This window comes from Parus major, chromosome 6 (genome assembly GCF_001522545.3).
Source record: "Parus major isolate Abel chromosome 6, Parus_major1.1, whole genome shotgun sequence".
Lineage (NCBI taxonomy): Eukaryota > Metazoa > Chordata > Aves > Passeriformes > Paridae > Parus > Parus major.
Genome location: NC_031775.1, coordinates 3,119,989 through 3,135,994, shown reverse-complemented (window position 1 = coordinate 3,135,994; position 16,006 = coordinate 3,119,989). Strand labels below are relative to the sequence as shown.

The window sequence follows — 16,006 nt, the reverse complement described above, 5'->3', positions numbered from 1 at the left end:
ATCTTCTCCCATTTAAAGAACAGAGCAGCATCACAAAACTTACAGGAAGGTTAAAAAAATAATCAGCTGGATTGCCTCCAAAACATTTCTCATTTCTGGTGACACTAATGGAATAACAGGCCTGAATTTGGGCTACAGTGCTGGTAAACAGATTTATTTCTTCTTTCCATCTCAACTGATCAGTTCAATCATCTGCCAGTCATTAATTGTCTCGTGTATTCCATCATGAACATTATCCCTTAATTTATAGGATGAGCTACTTTAGGGCCTCCTGAGCACTAAATTGGAAGGAGATGCAGTTGTGCCATGTGAGCAAGGTCCTGTTCTGTGCAGCTTCAGACAAAGCCCTGTGTAAAGCAGCTCTGCACCCACTCAGACAAAATTCAAGGGGCCACTTTGGCCAAATCAGCATCATCACAAGGGTTTGAACTTGGTGTTATTAAATTGTGTTCATTATGAGAGGCCAAGAGAATACAGAAGGATGGAAAGGGACTTGGAGTTCTTGATACCCCAGTATCTGTTGGAATCAAGTATTTCATGGGATCCCAGAATGGTTTGGGTTGGAAAGGACCTTAAAACTCATCTGGTTCCACCCCTTGCCATGGGCAGGGACACCTTCCACTATCCCATGTTGCTCCAAGCCCCAAAGTCCAACCTGGCCTTGGACACTTCCAGGGATCCAGGGGCAGCCACAGCTGCTCTGGGCACCCTGTGCCAGGGCCTGCCCACCCTGCCAGGGAACAATTCCTTCCCAATATCCCATCCATCCCTGCCCTCTGGCACTGGGAAGCCATTCCCTTTGTCCTGTCCCTCCAGGCCCTTATAAATTATCTCTCTCCAAGGTCCTCAATCCAATCATTGCTATCAAAGGGAATTCAGTCATGGACAGATGCAGAGATGGAGTTTCCAGCTTTTCAGCACGGAGAGACTCTGGATAACAAATATTTGGAGCAAGTCCTGGGCTTTGTTTTGAGCAGAGACCAAAGCCCCAGACATATTTTGCTTGTAAACAGGTAAATAATTTAAGATTACATCTGATGGCTTCTTAGAACAACTCTAACCCTTGAACAGAAGTGGATGCAGCACATGAGTGCAATCCCCAAGCACAGGTTCAGCAATGGGGCAGTAAACCTTCCTCAAAGTGGTTGTAAGAAGTCATGAAATCACCCTTTAAATCTGAGGCATAATCCCACAAGTGGGGCCAAACTGCAGCATCTTAAAACCATCCCCAGTTAATGGATTCTCCGTATTTCTCACTTTCAAATACATGGGCTGCCTATTTTGACAGTAAGATAATAACAGCCACATATTTACAGATAACTATATACCAGTCTTTGTGTCATTATTATCTGGCTGCAGATTTATTCTATTTTTATACAGATTTATTTACAAAACAGAGCGAAAGGCAAAGCATAACACCCCCAAAGATACTCTTTATCTACCCTACCATAGATACTCTTTATCTACCACTTTTTATTGGTTTTGTTCCTCCTTGCTCCCATGGGGCAGCACAAAAGCACCACAGAATCCTGACATCCCTCCCCTGAACAAAGATCAAGGATGAAGCACAAAGAAAGCACAGTTTGGGAGATATTTGGTTTAATTTTAGTGTTCTTGAGAATCCACATTTGCACCTTCAAAAGCAAGTTAAGACCTATGAAGGGATTTCTTATGCCATCTCAATAACTCTGCTGTCACTCTCAGAATGTGCACGAATCCACTTCCCCTCCTTATTTAAATTCCTTATTTTCTGAGCAGGACACAGCTCATTCCCAAGACTTACATAGGGCTGTTATTTAGGAAAAAGATGGGTAAGAAATACAGCTCTGTCTGCAAGGAGTATGAAAATGCTGAACAAAAATGTTGGGAAGTGAGACTGTCATCTGGGAATGCCAAAGAGGAGAAACAAAGCAGGAGGGGAGGGAAGGCACTAAGGAGGAAATCAATATGTAATTTAAAACTCATTTAAAACTCACAGTCACTTGCTGTAATGCACTGATACTAAGCCAGGTGCTCCCAGACTGGTGGGGACAGGCCAAACACAGCTAGAGCAGGAGGTGCAGCATTCCTGGCACAAAATAGCCTCAGGAATGTCACTGTACACAGGGACAGTTGAGATTTTTTGGTTTATGGGGAAACCAGGGAACCTTTCATGCTTGTGCCCCACTAAGTTAAAAATGTAAATATTTTATACCTGGGTGTTAAACCCCCTCTTTCTCCTCCTTTACTGCTCTGGGGAAAACACTCCTAGGATTCAGATCTCTGCCCCCACATTCCCCCAGAATCATGGTGTTGGAAGGGACATTAAAGCCCATCCCCTTCCACCCCTGTCCATGTCCCTGCCATGGGCAGGGACTCCTTCCACTGGACCCAGTGACATCTCCCAGTTAATAACACACAGCATTAAATGAGTGACAGACTGGTCTGATTTGAATATACCACAAACCTAAAGACGTTCTAGAGAAGAATAAACTTTAATTGCAAAAAGTGTTTTGGTAGATGTCTTGTTTTTTAAAAGGAAAAATAAAAAGCAGAGTTTATTTTTAAGTTCCACACGAAGAGAAGCAACTCTGAATGATCCTGCAAAATATTTCAGATATGTTTAGGTGTATATGCAAATATATATACATGTATTTATGTGTCCCTGCCTATCTCAGGCACAAGAATTTCTGTAAATGCCTTTTTGTCTTACAAAAGACGTTTTATTTCCTCTTAATTTGTTAGAGGTAACAAATACTACCTTTTGGAAAATGAGCCGAGCCTGCTGCCGTGGGAGCAGGTGATGTGGAATTCTCTGCTCTGTTCTCTCGTGGGGCTGTGTTTTCCTGCAGAATTCCCTTCAGCTGGGCAGTCCCACATCCATTGTTTGGTGAATCTTCTGCACCTTCCCCCCTCATTTTGTGCAGGGGTAATGGAATGGCGAGAGCCAGGGAATGGCCATCCCTATGGAGGAATGGAGTGCCTCGACAAAAACATTTGTGAATGCATCTGGAATTTTGTTGGAACTCCAGGACTAAACTCTGAATTCTGTTTTTTGCAGGATATGAACGATTACTCGCCAGTGTTCAGCCAGAAGCTCTACAGGGGAATGGTTGCTCCTGACGCAGTCAAGGGCACCGTTATCACCACGGTCTCAGCTGAGGATGAGGATCCCCCGGTAAGGAAAAACTTCTGTTAATATTCCACACCCATGAGGGAGGAAACTCGAGCCCTCCAAAGTTCCCCCACTCTCTCATGGTGTCAGACTATGAGGAGCTTCACAGAGGAGTAATTCCTACATTTGTTTCATGTCAGCCTGGCTTTGCTGTTCAGGACAGGCTGCATTTCCAAGGCTGCCTCCTGGAGCTGGAAAATCAATGCTACAGCTCCTGTCTGTTAGGGAGGCTTTAGGAAAGCTCTTTATCCAGCTTCAGAGGATGAGAGGAATAGGCAAGAAGGGGAGCTGTGCCTTTCTTTGGGGTAGTTCAAGAGGAAAGAAGCCACAGTTTTTTGAGGTTTTGATGTCACAGTCACTGTGCACTTCCCAGCTGAGCCATCCCAGATTGATGTGAGACTGCAGAGCTCACCAGCTGCACATTCCTGGGCAATATTTGAACCCAGGACACCTGCTTTGGGGATAAAGTTTATTTTTGTCCCCATTGTTTTTTGCTGCTCCCCAGTGAAGCCCTCGAGTGGCAGAACTGGGCACGCACCCCTGACTCATTGCCTGCTCTGGAGTTTGATGTCAATTTTTGTCATCAGTGTCTGATGAACATCACTGACCAGATAATCCTCTGAGGACAGCAAAAGCCAGAGCTGGTCTGCCAGCCAGGTTTAATTTTTAATTGCTGGTGTTTGGCATAAGAAGGAGAATAATCCTCAGAGGAAAGAGTTCAGGGGGAATGTGCCATGCACATTAAAAGCTGATGAAGTGCTTGGACACAATTCAGGTACAGCTTAGCTAAATGTAGTGTGATTGGGGTTTGGGCAGCTCTTATTTAACATTAAATAAATGTTGTTGCCTAACTATGAGGTATTTTTTGCTCTCTTTACCTATTCTGATAAAAGCTCCATTTTATAATCTCTGTGTCTAAGTTTTGAAGACTAAGAGATCACTGAGGGGAAACAAAATAGTTCTGATTAAGTACATTTATAATCCTTAGTCCTGTGCAATCAGCATTTCCAATGCAAAGTTATTTCATTTTTCATTTAACAACCCCAAACCCTACTGAACATTTTGTAATGTTTTTGTCGCCATCACATGAACACCTGTTGATGTTTATGGAGATTTAGAAATTAAGTTACTCTGAAGCCTCTAATAAATGCAAGGGCCATAAAAGTCATCCAGCTGTGGAGGAAAGCTTTTAAAGGAGGTTTTGAAAGGGGGTTTTATTTTAAAATAATGGCTGTTAGTTTTGTCCCTCATCTTTTTTATTTTAAAAGTAAAACTACCAGGCATAAATGGCTGTGTTTCTTCTTCTGCCTGAGCCAGCCTGTGCTACTGGAAAATCTCTCTTTATTTGAAGCTGGCTTTGACATTAAATGGTGTCACAAATTATTTGATATGAATTCACTGGAAATTTGGTTTAAAAGCACACAACCTTTTCTCTGCTCAGCAAGGGGACCTTGCTCTAAACTTGCCTTAAGGGATGGAATATTCTTAGTTATCATCAGTATTTTACTTGTGTGGTTTGGGGCTTTTAAACCTGTTGGAATCTTATTTGCAGGCTACTAATACACTTATTTTATCAGTTCAGGGAAAGAAATATGTATCTATTAAAATAATAATTGTTGCTTTAAAATATGCCTGTTTATATGAGCCCAATTTGAAATTTCCAAGCTTAACTTTTCCTGTTGTTATTTTGCAAGTAATACATGTAATTCCCATATCCAGAATAAAAGACCAGCCAGATTTTTCCATCATCTGCAATAAAAGCTTTTCAGACCTAATCAGCTCCTCAGAGACAAGCATTGTTTTCAACAAATCCCAGCATTGTCAAATTAATATGGATGTTGTGAGGATCCAGCTGGATCCACACAGAACCTGTGTGGGATTTCTCTACAGATAAAGAAAATTTGAATTTTTCCAGGAGCAGAAGAACAGATTTGGGGGAAGGAGGAGGAGGAGGTGGGAATGGTGTCAGTGGAGGTGGGCTCTCCATTTCAAATAACAAGTATTAATTTAGGTGAAACACCAAAGGGTGAAAGATACCTGGGACATCATTTTTTTGTGTATTTCCTAAATTATTTAGGACTTTATAGCATATAGGGGTAAAAGCGAGCTTTTACTATTAAATAAATCCAACAGAAATTTATTTATTGGAGATGGAGATGAAAATGTCTCTTGGTTTTATTTTAAAAAAAATCCTCCCATCAAACCTTCACACAATCAGTTATTTACGACTCTGTGTATCTTCCATAGGAATGTGTATCCTCATGGACAAATCTGAGGGTGAAAATGTGGGATTTTCTTAATTTAACTGCTGCCTAATACCTTAGTCCACCATTAGAATGTACCATTGATAAGAGGATGGGTTTCGCTGCAAAAACCCCACAGATTTCTAATTTTTGCAAAGAGTTGCTCAGTTAAAACAGAGTCAAGCGCTTCCTCAGAGATTCTTTGTAATGCTTTTATTTTGACCTGTGGATTTCAAAGTGGTCAAAACCTCCTGGCCTGAAGACATCAGAGACCTCCGATAGTTATTCTACCGATCCTTGGTGAAATGTCAATTAAAACATAAAACCCAGAGCTTTTCTCTAAAGGCCACAGCAAGATTTGCAGGGCTGTTTTGAGTAAATGTCACTTTAAATTCTTACCAGTTGCTCCTTTCTTTTCTAGTTTTAGTTCTCTTTTTATTTGCAGTGACTAAGAACATAAATTATGTTTTAATAGCTACTTTTGCATGTGTTATAAATTTGAAATACCCTTCTGGTCATTGAAATCTGGGAAGTTTTGCCTGAAAATTTTCTTTTCGTGAAATCTGTTAAATTAACATTTTGTCCTTTGGTTGTTTGGAACAAACTACAGCAGATTTTTCTACATTTTTTAAGTAGTAACAATTTACATAAATACATAAATAATTTTTCAAATTACTTGGTTTAAGCATCTTAAAGTTGCTTACCCTGCCTTTCCCAGAGGAGTTTCTACCTAATTCCAGGTATAAGCAGGAAATATTAAGCAATAAGCAACAAAACCAGGCCAGAGGGAATGATGGGTCTAAAACAGAGCCATGACTGCTAAGGAAAACTTGGGAACAGCTTAAATTCTTTCTAAATAACTGATAAACCTTATAAGAATAAAAATTCTTGATTTTAAGCACATTGTAACTCGAATTGTTAAGGCAGCCAAGCACTTTTTCCATGTGAACAATCCCTTTAATTGTGAGCTCTCCCTCACACATCAGCTTGAGCTTCCATTCCAGAGGTGGTGTCCAACTGCAGCTGAGGGAAGTTTCCATTTATTGGGGTATTTTAGTCCCTTGGAGTAGGTGAGTTTAGGCTGTTGGATACTGTGACCAGGACAACTGGTGAGCCCTGTGCAGGGAAGCTCTGCCTCCAAAACACCCCTGGAATTCCATGTGAGCAGGAGCACCCTAAGAGCCTTGGCTGGATTTGTGCTCCCAGAGCGATTCCCAGCTGGCTTTGCCCAGCTGCCCACAATGGGAACAGAAGTGGGACAAAACTAAGACAGAGAGAACTATGGGAGGGGCTGAAATGAGGTGAGCTTCAAGGTCACTATCCCAGAGTGCTCCAAGCACTCCAAAGTGCTCTAAAGTCCAGCCTGGCCTTGGACACTTCCAGGGATCCAGGGGCAGCCACAGCTGCTCTGGGCACCCTGTGCCAGGGCCTGCCCACCCTGCCAGGGAACAATTCCTTCCCAATATCCCATCTGTCCCTGCCCTCTGTCATTTTGAGGCCATTCCCTGTGTTCTGTCCCTCCATCCCTTGTACAGAATCTCTCTCCATGTTTCCTGTATCTCCTTCAGGCCCTGGAAGGCCACAATTTGGTCACCCCAAAACTTCTGCTCTCCAGGCTGAACAATCCCAACTGTCCCAGCCTTTCCTCCCAGCAGAGCTGCTCCATCCCTCTGATCATCCTGGTGCCTCCTTTGAACTCTCTCCAACAGTTCCATGACCTCCTTATGTTGGAGGCACCAGAACTGTGCACAGAATTCCAGGTGGGAGCCCACCTGAGCAGAGTAAAGGGGGAGAAGCACCTCTATGAAAATATTTCCTTTCAAGTCCTGCTTTGCTTCAGTTAAGACAAACGTGTTCAGATTTGGGTTCTCTTAGTTATTTCCCATCCTTTTCAGGGAAAGATTCCAAAGGTTGGACAAAGCCAGTAGCTGGCTCAATCACCTGCCATCACTTCTGGATATTGCTGGCACAGTCTGCAGTCTCCCAGCCAGCACCTACTGTTGGCCATCTCCTTTATGGGCATTTAGATCATCCTTTGTAGCTGAAGAAATCATCAGCCTGGATTAGTGTTGGATAAATCCCTTGGAGACAAGGAGAGTTTTCTTCCTGGTGAACATTTTACGCACCACTGAAGTGGCCTGGTAATGAGAGATGAAGAAGTGCTTCTGAGTGGTCTCAAAGCTCTTAATCCTCCTAAAATGTGGGCCGGAGAGCACCAGGAGTTGTTTGATAAATGCTCAGTTTATTTGTCAGAGGTGATTCCCAGAACTGACATAAAAAGAAGTGTTTGTTTTTCCTGCACATCCCTTTTCTGATATAGGTTATCACTGTAAGAGCTGGGATATTTCTGCCATGGGCAATTCCCCTCCATATCCTGCCTTTTTTTAAATTTGAAATGTTAATAGAAACAGATGCAGAACACTAATTTTAACGAGCAGCCAGCTTCCAGAGCTCCAGAACGTCCCATTTAATGCTTTTTCTGTTCTCCTAACACCTCCTGAGGTTTTCTTTCAGTGGAGCTCTTTTGTCAAATTGTGAGTAATTGTCCTTATTGTCTTCCATGCACTCACTTAAAGTAAGAGGCTATGAGATATTTAATTAAAGATTTCACTGCATTTTAATTAGAGGTAAAACCATTTTCAGGTGGGCCAGACCTTGATCTTTTAAAAGCTCTTCATGTGGAATTTCAGTGGCTGCTGGAGATTATAATATGGGACACATGCTGCAAATTCCAGGAGTTCTTAGAGTAATTTTAACTCAAGGCTTTAAAAGTTGATGGGGTTTTTTGTGTTCGGCTTGTGAGAGTTAAAGTTCAGAATTTCCAGCTTTAGCAATTCAAAATATCAGGCCCTCTTGTTGAGTTACCTGCTAAAGAGTAAAATCCTTCAAATTTTAGGGTTTATATGAATGAAATTAGGGTGAATTTACACAAGTGCACCATTCACAACCCTGAGCAGGTGTAAGATCCACCAAATTCATCCACCTGCTCTTGGCTCTCCCATCTCCCATGGCTGCTTTGAGTAAGTTACAAAAACCTGTTTTGTAATTTGGGGGGTTTAGCCCCACTCTCTAATTTTTTTAACTGAACTAGCTTTACAAAACTTTTCTTACCGAGCTCCTTATTATACAAATGATTCAGACTTGAGCTGAAATCTATGTATGAAGATAATATATGGAGAGAGATCTGGGAAATAACCCTGTCTTCATGATGCTGCCATTCCATACTGGTCCTTAAGGGTGAAATCCAGGCACACCTGGGATCTTCACCTGTCAACTTCAAATGAAAGTGAAATCCATTCTTCCACATTCTCTCCTGGGCCAAGAAATTCTGGGGTTTTCAGTCTGTTACCAGCTTGAATCCCAGAGTGGTTTGGGTTGGGAGGGTCCTTTAACCCCATCCAGTGCCACCCCCTGCCATGGGCAGGGACACCTTCCACTATCCCAGGCTGCTCCAAGCCCCAAAGTGCAACCTGGCCTTGGACACTTCCAGGGATCCAGGGGTGGGCAGGCCCTGGCACAGGGTGCCCAGAGAAGCTGTGGCTGCCCCTGGATCTCTGGAAGTGTCCAAGGCCAGGTTGCACTTTGGGGCTTGGAGCAGCCTGGGATAGTGGAAGGTGTCCCTGCCCATGGCAGGGGGTGGCACTGGATGGGGTTAAAGGACCCTCCCAACCCAAACCACTCTGGGGACCCTGTGCCAGGGCCTGTCCACCCTGCCAGGGAACAATTCCTTCCCAATATCCCATCTATCCCTGTCATCTGCCAGTGGGCAGCCATTCCCTGTGTGCTGTCCCTCCATCCCTTGTCCCCAGTCCCTCTCCAGCTCTCCTGGAGCCCCTTTAGGCACCAGACAAAGCTGTAAGGTCTCCCTGGAGCCTTCTCTTCTCGAGGCTGGACATTCCCAGTTCTCCCCTCCTGTCTTCCTAGCAGAGGTGCTCCATCCTTCCTCTCCTGAATAGTGGAAGTAACAATTCCTGGTTTCCTCTTGAGTTGCTTGCAGAAAAACACATTAAAACCCCCAACAAATGTGGTGTTTCCCTTTTCCCCATTTTTCCTGGCCTCATTCCATTACAGTTTTCCTGCTGGGAGCTATCTGGACAGTGCACCTGTGTGTCATGCAAGGCCCCTTCTCCACGGGCAGCTTCACCAATATTGGGGACATGCTTGTAGCTGTCACCTGTGTCAGAAATAAATGGCATTCCCCCTGAGCAAATGGAATCTTATGGAATTATGCGGCCATGGAAGAAGTAATTGGATCTGGATGAGGTGGTTTTTTTAAGTTTCATGTTAGTCCTGAGTCTCAGGGAAACTTTAGTTGGAGAGAATGAATGTGGTTCCTGCCAAGCACAATCCTTGCTCTGTGGTTTATTTGGGAATATTATCATCTAGATTCAAGTTTTGCTGCAGACATAATAATGCATCTAAATTAATTTAGAACAGAGGTGAAAGATGATTAATATTTCAGATAATTAAAACTTGCTTCTAAATAGATTTCCCTGGGAAATCTCTCTGGAGATTTTTCTAATTACATCAGTGCCAAAATACCATAAATAAAAAATAAATCCCGGTTTTGTTATTTTTCTGAAGTGACAGGAGCAAAGTGTACTTGATAATCACATCAGGAGCAACAACAACGTGATGATATTTTTGTTTAGTTAATCACAAATTACCTGGTGTGGGGAGCTTTAATGATGATGAGGACTCTTTGTCTTCCAAGCAAGTTTAAGGCCATTACTCCCAGCCCAAATAGGCTGGATTTCAGCAGGTAATTTGCTCTTAATTATAACATTGAAGAAAAATGACTGAAGCAGAGAATGCCGGGGGAAAGTTGATAATGAACTCTGCTATGCCATGATCCCAGAATTTTCTCACTTTTTCCAGGATTTGCCCTCTTTAGCATGTGTGAAGTGCTTTTAACTATGAACACAATCATTTATTAATTTGCTAACCACTCAAACATGCCTGGCAGACCCAGTTGGGATGATTAAATCTGCTGATGGCCACATAAACCCTGCCCAGGCTGGAATTCCTTGGAGAGCTCTAAGAGGCAGTATTCAAATGTCTTTTGTTGGATCAGCAAAACATTGATAGCATTTAGTGAGCTCAAACCACTTTTGCAGCCATTTCCACTGCTGTTTACAAAAGGAAATGCTCTGTTTCCATGTAGTTCGTGGTTGGCATGGGACATGGAATATATTCCCAATCTCAACAAAGCACATTATTGAATACAGGTGAAAATCAGCACTCCACCATTAATGATGTTTTGGCTGTTTAAACACAATATAAAGGTCAAAGCCTGATCTGAGCTCAAGACTCAGAGGCTTTCAGAAATTAAATCATGCTGTTGCTAGGACAAAAGTGTTTCTCTGATTCCATTCCCAAATATATTTAGCAAAATAATTTAGTTGGAATTTTGTAAAATGTCACAAATCTCTGTATGTCCGGATTTTTACATGCTGGAAAATCATAATTCAGACGTTAGTGTGCAAAGAGGGTTGGAGGGAATCTGTCCTACCCCTGGATGAGGAGGCAGATGAGAAATCCTAAAGGTAGCTGGGTGAAGCTACCATTGCAAACCTTGGTTCTCATGAGGGACTTCAACCTACCAGGTGTCTGCTGGTAAAAAAGCCCTGCAGAGACAAAACCCTACAGGAGATGCAGAGAGCAAATATCCAGGAGGTCCAGTTCCCTGGAGTGAGTGGAAAGAAAAGGGCCAAAGCCCAGCTAGAACTTCTCTGGCTACAGACATAAAAGATAATAAAAAAATGTTTCCATAAATGTATCAGCAACAAGAAGTGGGCTAAGGACAATTATCATTTATTGGACGCCAGCAGGCCCAGGGCAGAGCCTGTCCACCTGTGCTGGCACCTCAAATCCTAGAGTCTATATTCTGGGTCCTCCTGGCCAGAGAGCCCTGGAGGGGCTGGAGCGTGTCCAGGGAAGGGAACAGAGCTGGGGAAGGGGCTGGAGCCCCAGGAGCAGCTGAGGGAGCTGGGAAAGGGGCTCAGCCTGGAGCAAAGGAGGCTCAGGGCAACCTTCTGGCTCTGCACAACTCCCTGACAGGAGGGGACAGCCAGGGGGGGTCGGGCTCTGCTGCCAGGGAACAGGGACAGGACAAGGGGAAACGGCCTCAAGCTGTGCCAGGGGAGGCTCAGCTTGGACACCAGGAGGAATTTCTCCATGGCCAGGGAGCTCAGGCCAACAGGGACAGGACAAGGGGAAACGGCCTCAAGCTGTGCCAGGGGAGGCTCAGCTTGGACACCAGGAGGAATTTCTCCATGGCAAGGGAGCTCAGGCCTTGGCAGGGGCTGCCCAGGGAGGTTTGGAAGTGTTCAATAAAGATGTGGCTGGTGGCACTTGGGGACATGAGTCAGTGCTGGCCCTGGGAGCACTGGGCTAATGGCTAGACTCAGTGACCCCTGAGGTGTTTTCAATAATGGGATCATTGGAAAATAATGGATACCCTAAGAAACAACATCCTTCCAGTAATTGTTATTTTTTAGGTAGGTGGTGTTAAAACTGTTCAATGAGTAAGTAGCCTTCAATTAGAAAATACTGAGATACTGATGGGAGAAATTCCTCGCTTCAACCCTCTGGCAATGCTGCTTCTGGTCCCCCTTTTGCTTTGGTGTTTCAGACAGTTTGTGACACACCCAGGGGCTACCTGAGCTCAGTCCTTGTCACCAAAGCCAGGTCTGAACTTTGGGGAGGGCTCCTTTTGGGACTGCTTAAAATCCATCTGCAAAACAACATTTTCTTTAACCACTGATAAGTTTCTTAAAATTTAAATTAGTTTTATCATAGTCAAAATATATTTGGAAGGTATTTTAACCAGCCTTAAACCATGCCCATCTTCTGTTTAAAAATTTCAGTTTTTATAAAACATTTCTGGGTTTAAGTAGGTGGGAATTCAGCCCTTTTCTTTCCAAACCTCTGGTGATTTTTCTTCCTGGACCTCTCAGGTGTCATGGAAGGTTTTTCGGGGTAATTGAATGGGTTGCTCAGGTTTGAGGAAGACAAACAGCAAGTTTTGCTTGTGATGGCCTTACCAATGTTGCATTTTAATCCTTCAGGAGGTGTGTAAAAATCCAGAAATACCCAATTTGCCTCTTTCTGCATTCCAGGGCACCCCAGCAAGCTGGGTCCGCTACAAGGTGGATGTTGTCCAGTTTCCCTACAGTGCCAGTATTTTTGATGTGGAGGAAGACTCTGGACGTGTCGTCACCCGAGTGAACCTCAATGAAGAGCCCAGCACAGTGTTCAAGGTACAAATTCAGCTGCAATGCCAGAAAATGTTCCCTGAGTTTGCAGGGATTCCTTTTTGCTGTCATTGTTCTCCTTTTTTTTTTTTTTTTTTTTTTCTCCTCTTGCATAGAAAGATCCCAGAATCAGAATCATTAAGGTTGAAAAAGACCTCAAAGATCAAAGCCAACCTTTCATTGGGTTTCTGTGCAACATTTTAATTCTGTTTGTTCCTTTGCTTCCCTCTTTTTCTCCTGGTATATGTGTTTTGTGCCATTGTGAGTTCAGGAATGTCTTGGATGGATGTAGTTGCACCTGTTGGGAGGGTGGGGAAACCAGGGAGGGAGCTTGGGGAACCCTCATTTTTCCAAGTTCACCTTCAACAGGGCTTTTGGGGAGAATCTGGGGAGAACTTTGAAAGAAGAGCAAGATATCTTGTAAATAAAGTTACTGCATAGCTGGGTAGTTCAAGAGCTCCTGTTCACAAGTGTTTTAATGTAAAAAACATTGATTTTAAGGAAACTTAAATTCCCATTTTGTTGTCACTGGTCCTAAGGAGTCTGGAGACAATTAGTGTGGATTAAGGTATGATTTTAACCTAAATCAGTAGAACATCTGCCCTTTAAGATCCTTGAAGGGAGTGGGTAGTAAAAAATTAAAATAGAAGTGGTTCAGTAAGGAAAAAAAATAATGTCCATAATATCTTAGGTTTGATGTAATTTCCCTACAGTCATTAAGGTGTTTTTTTTTCTTCTTTTATTTATTTCTGAAATGAGAGTTAAAGAGAGGTTTATTTGCAAATAAACCATTATGAGGAATAAAGCTGGCCATTGTTTTCCACTCCTGAGTGTGCCATCAAGGGCTGCTTGAGCTGGAGCAGTCCCTGGTTTACGACACTGCTAATTTAAGTCCTTTTAAGTTTCTAATTAATATAATAAAACCTAATGGGGAAGAGGACTTTTTCTTGGTTAACATCACCAGAGTGGAAGTTTTCTGTGGCTGCATTTGTTGTGTTTACTTCTTAGTACTTTGTGGGGCTGTTTTCCAAAACTGGGATCTATCCCACACTGCTTCATATTAGTGCAATAAATGGGACATCCAGCCTGGAATTACTTTTCAGAAAATGTGGATTCTTAGGAAAAAAGACAGAGAAGTGATGTGTACACTTGGAGTAGGTATTTGCTTCAAGACCACTGGGCTTGTCTCTGCTGCTGAATCCTCTAGGAATTTTTCCAGTCACTATTTAACATCTGGATAATTTCTGCAATTATATCTTGCACTGGTGACTTTCCTGATATACTGGCTGGAAAAAAAAAAAAAAAAAAAAAGGTTATTGTGGAATAGCTTGGACTGGCAAAAATAAGTTGAAAATGCCCTGTTAGAATGAGATGCAAACCTGCCTCAAGTAGTGACCTCCAGAAATAAGGAAAAATTAGGAAGGAAACTGGCAAAAAGCCCATTGCTCCTTCTTCAGTGGGCTGGAGTCACTTCCTTTTGCAAGCAGATTTCATGTGAAAGCTAGAAACAAATGAACCTGCTTGTGCCAGCACAAAATCATGGTTTAAATCAACAAATAGACATGAGAAAAGGTTTTTAAAAATCAAAATATTTATAACAGGCCTCATTAAGAGAAGGTAATTTGGTCTTGTCCATGTTTGAGCTTGGAGCATTTCTTTTCTGCAGAGGACTTTTTGGAGAGAGGTGAGAAGTAATGTTATTTTTTTTGTTCTAACATGAGCCCTTGGTTCTAGATATTAATGTCAGCAACAGATAATTCTCACCTAGGGATTTTCCTGTTTGTTTTATTGGGAGTTACAGAATCCCAGAATCACTGAGGTTGGGAAACCCCTCCAGGATCGTTGAGTCCAACCTGTGGCCAATTCCCACCAGTGCACTAAGTGCCACATCCAGCGGTTTCTTGGACATCTCCAGGGATAGAGACTCCAGACTTCCCTGAGCAGCCCATTCCAATGTTTAACAACCCTTTTCAGGAAGAAATTCCTCCAATTCACTGTAGATTTTCCAGCAGAGATTCAACCTGAGGGTGGCTGTCACCTTTTCCCTTTGTGTTTTGTTCTTGTACAATGTGTGGCTTGCAGCAAAAAGAAAATAACATCTGAATTTTGTAGACCCTGCAAATACCAGAATTTCTGGAAGTCAGGATGAAAAATGTTCTTTTGTGTAGTCAGAGCCTGATTTTCTGTGTTGTTTGTAGCTGGTGGTCATTGCCTACGATGATGGGGACCCAGTGAAGTTCAACACCACCATGGTTGAAATTGCGGTGCTGCAGCCCTCAGTCATCCCACGCTTCACACAGGATGAATACAGGTAAAGAGTTCATTCTTTCACCCTAAAACTTGTATTTTTAAAGTCAAAATAAAGTCCTGCTTGAAGGCTCGTCTGAAATAAAGCTATGAAAATAGTCATGGTGGAATTTTACTGTCTGAGCAGGTCATCCCCAGTTGGAAAGATCTGGGCTGGTGGTGATGGTGAGGGAAGGTTTGCTTGAAATTTTTTCCCTCAGAAGTTGTTGAGAATATCAGTCGTTTGGATAAACAAATCTCATGCCCTGGAATTGGGACTGGGATCACCAAGGCTCTAGGTTAAATTTCCTGGAGTGTGTTTTGACCATTTACACCGTTTTTGTGAGGCATTTCTTCATCTTCTACACCTTCTTCTACCATTTGTGTGAGGCATGAGAGAACTCAAACTCAACCTCTTCAATGTTAGAAGTGCAGGTGATGGTTATTATCACCACAGAGACATGATTTTGTAAACTTACCCTCTGACAATTCAATATCATCAACCTCAGTGTCATAAAATTGATCAAAAGCAAACCAAAAAGCTGAGCACAGGGTGATTAGTTTGTGAAGTTTTGTAACAGAGAATGTGCTCATGAATTTGGCATCTGTACAATAATAGAAGTGATAAGATCAGGGCAAGCAGCTTCAATATATCAAGAAGTTGCAATGTGTTCTCTCTATGCCATTGCAGTGGCATAATCAGCAGCAGAATGTAGCAGGGCTTGTACAGATATTTCCATATCCAAGGACTGCAGGGAATCAGAAAGCAGAAATTGAACATAAATTGTCTTCAGAAAGCCCTAAAGGATGGGCTTGCTCAGCTATTTAAAGAGTTTAGACAAAAACTCGTTATCTGCACTCTATTTGTCCTCATGATTGGAGTATTAGCATATTTCTCACTTATAGAAGTGAAAAATAGCAAAAACATGCCTCTCTTCTCCTAATTTTATATTTAACTTGGAACAAATGTGAAATCTGAAGGACCAGAGCAAAATTACAAACTTTGCATTTAATAATAATCCTTTGCTGAAGGACTATTTGAGAGAGAGAAATTGGTCCTGCCGCTC

The 16,006-nt window shown here is 42.6% G+C and overlaps 1 protein-coding gene across 5 annotated transcripts in view; it reads left to right on the top strand.

Moving 5' to 3' along the window:
- PCDH15 (protocadherin related 15) overlaps positions 1 to 16,006 on the top strand; it is a 538,462-nt gene that overhangs the window by 449,902 nt on the left and 72,554 nt on the right. For all 5 annotated transcript variants that reach the window (XM_033515678.1, XM_033515674.1, XM_033515677.1 and 2 more), the window contains 3 exons: positions 3,041 to 3,157; positions 12,519 to 12,659; positions 14,852 to 14,964. In XM_033515678.1, coding sequence (XP_033371569.1) covers positions 3,041 to 3,157; positions 12,519 to 12,659; positions 14,852 to 14,964 — 371 coding nt within the window. The remainder of the gene's footprint in view (positions 1 to 3,040; positions 3,158 to 12,518; positions 12,660 to 14,851; positions 14,965 to 16,006) is intronic.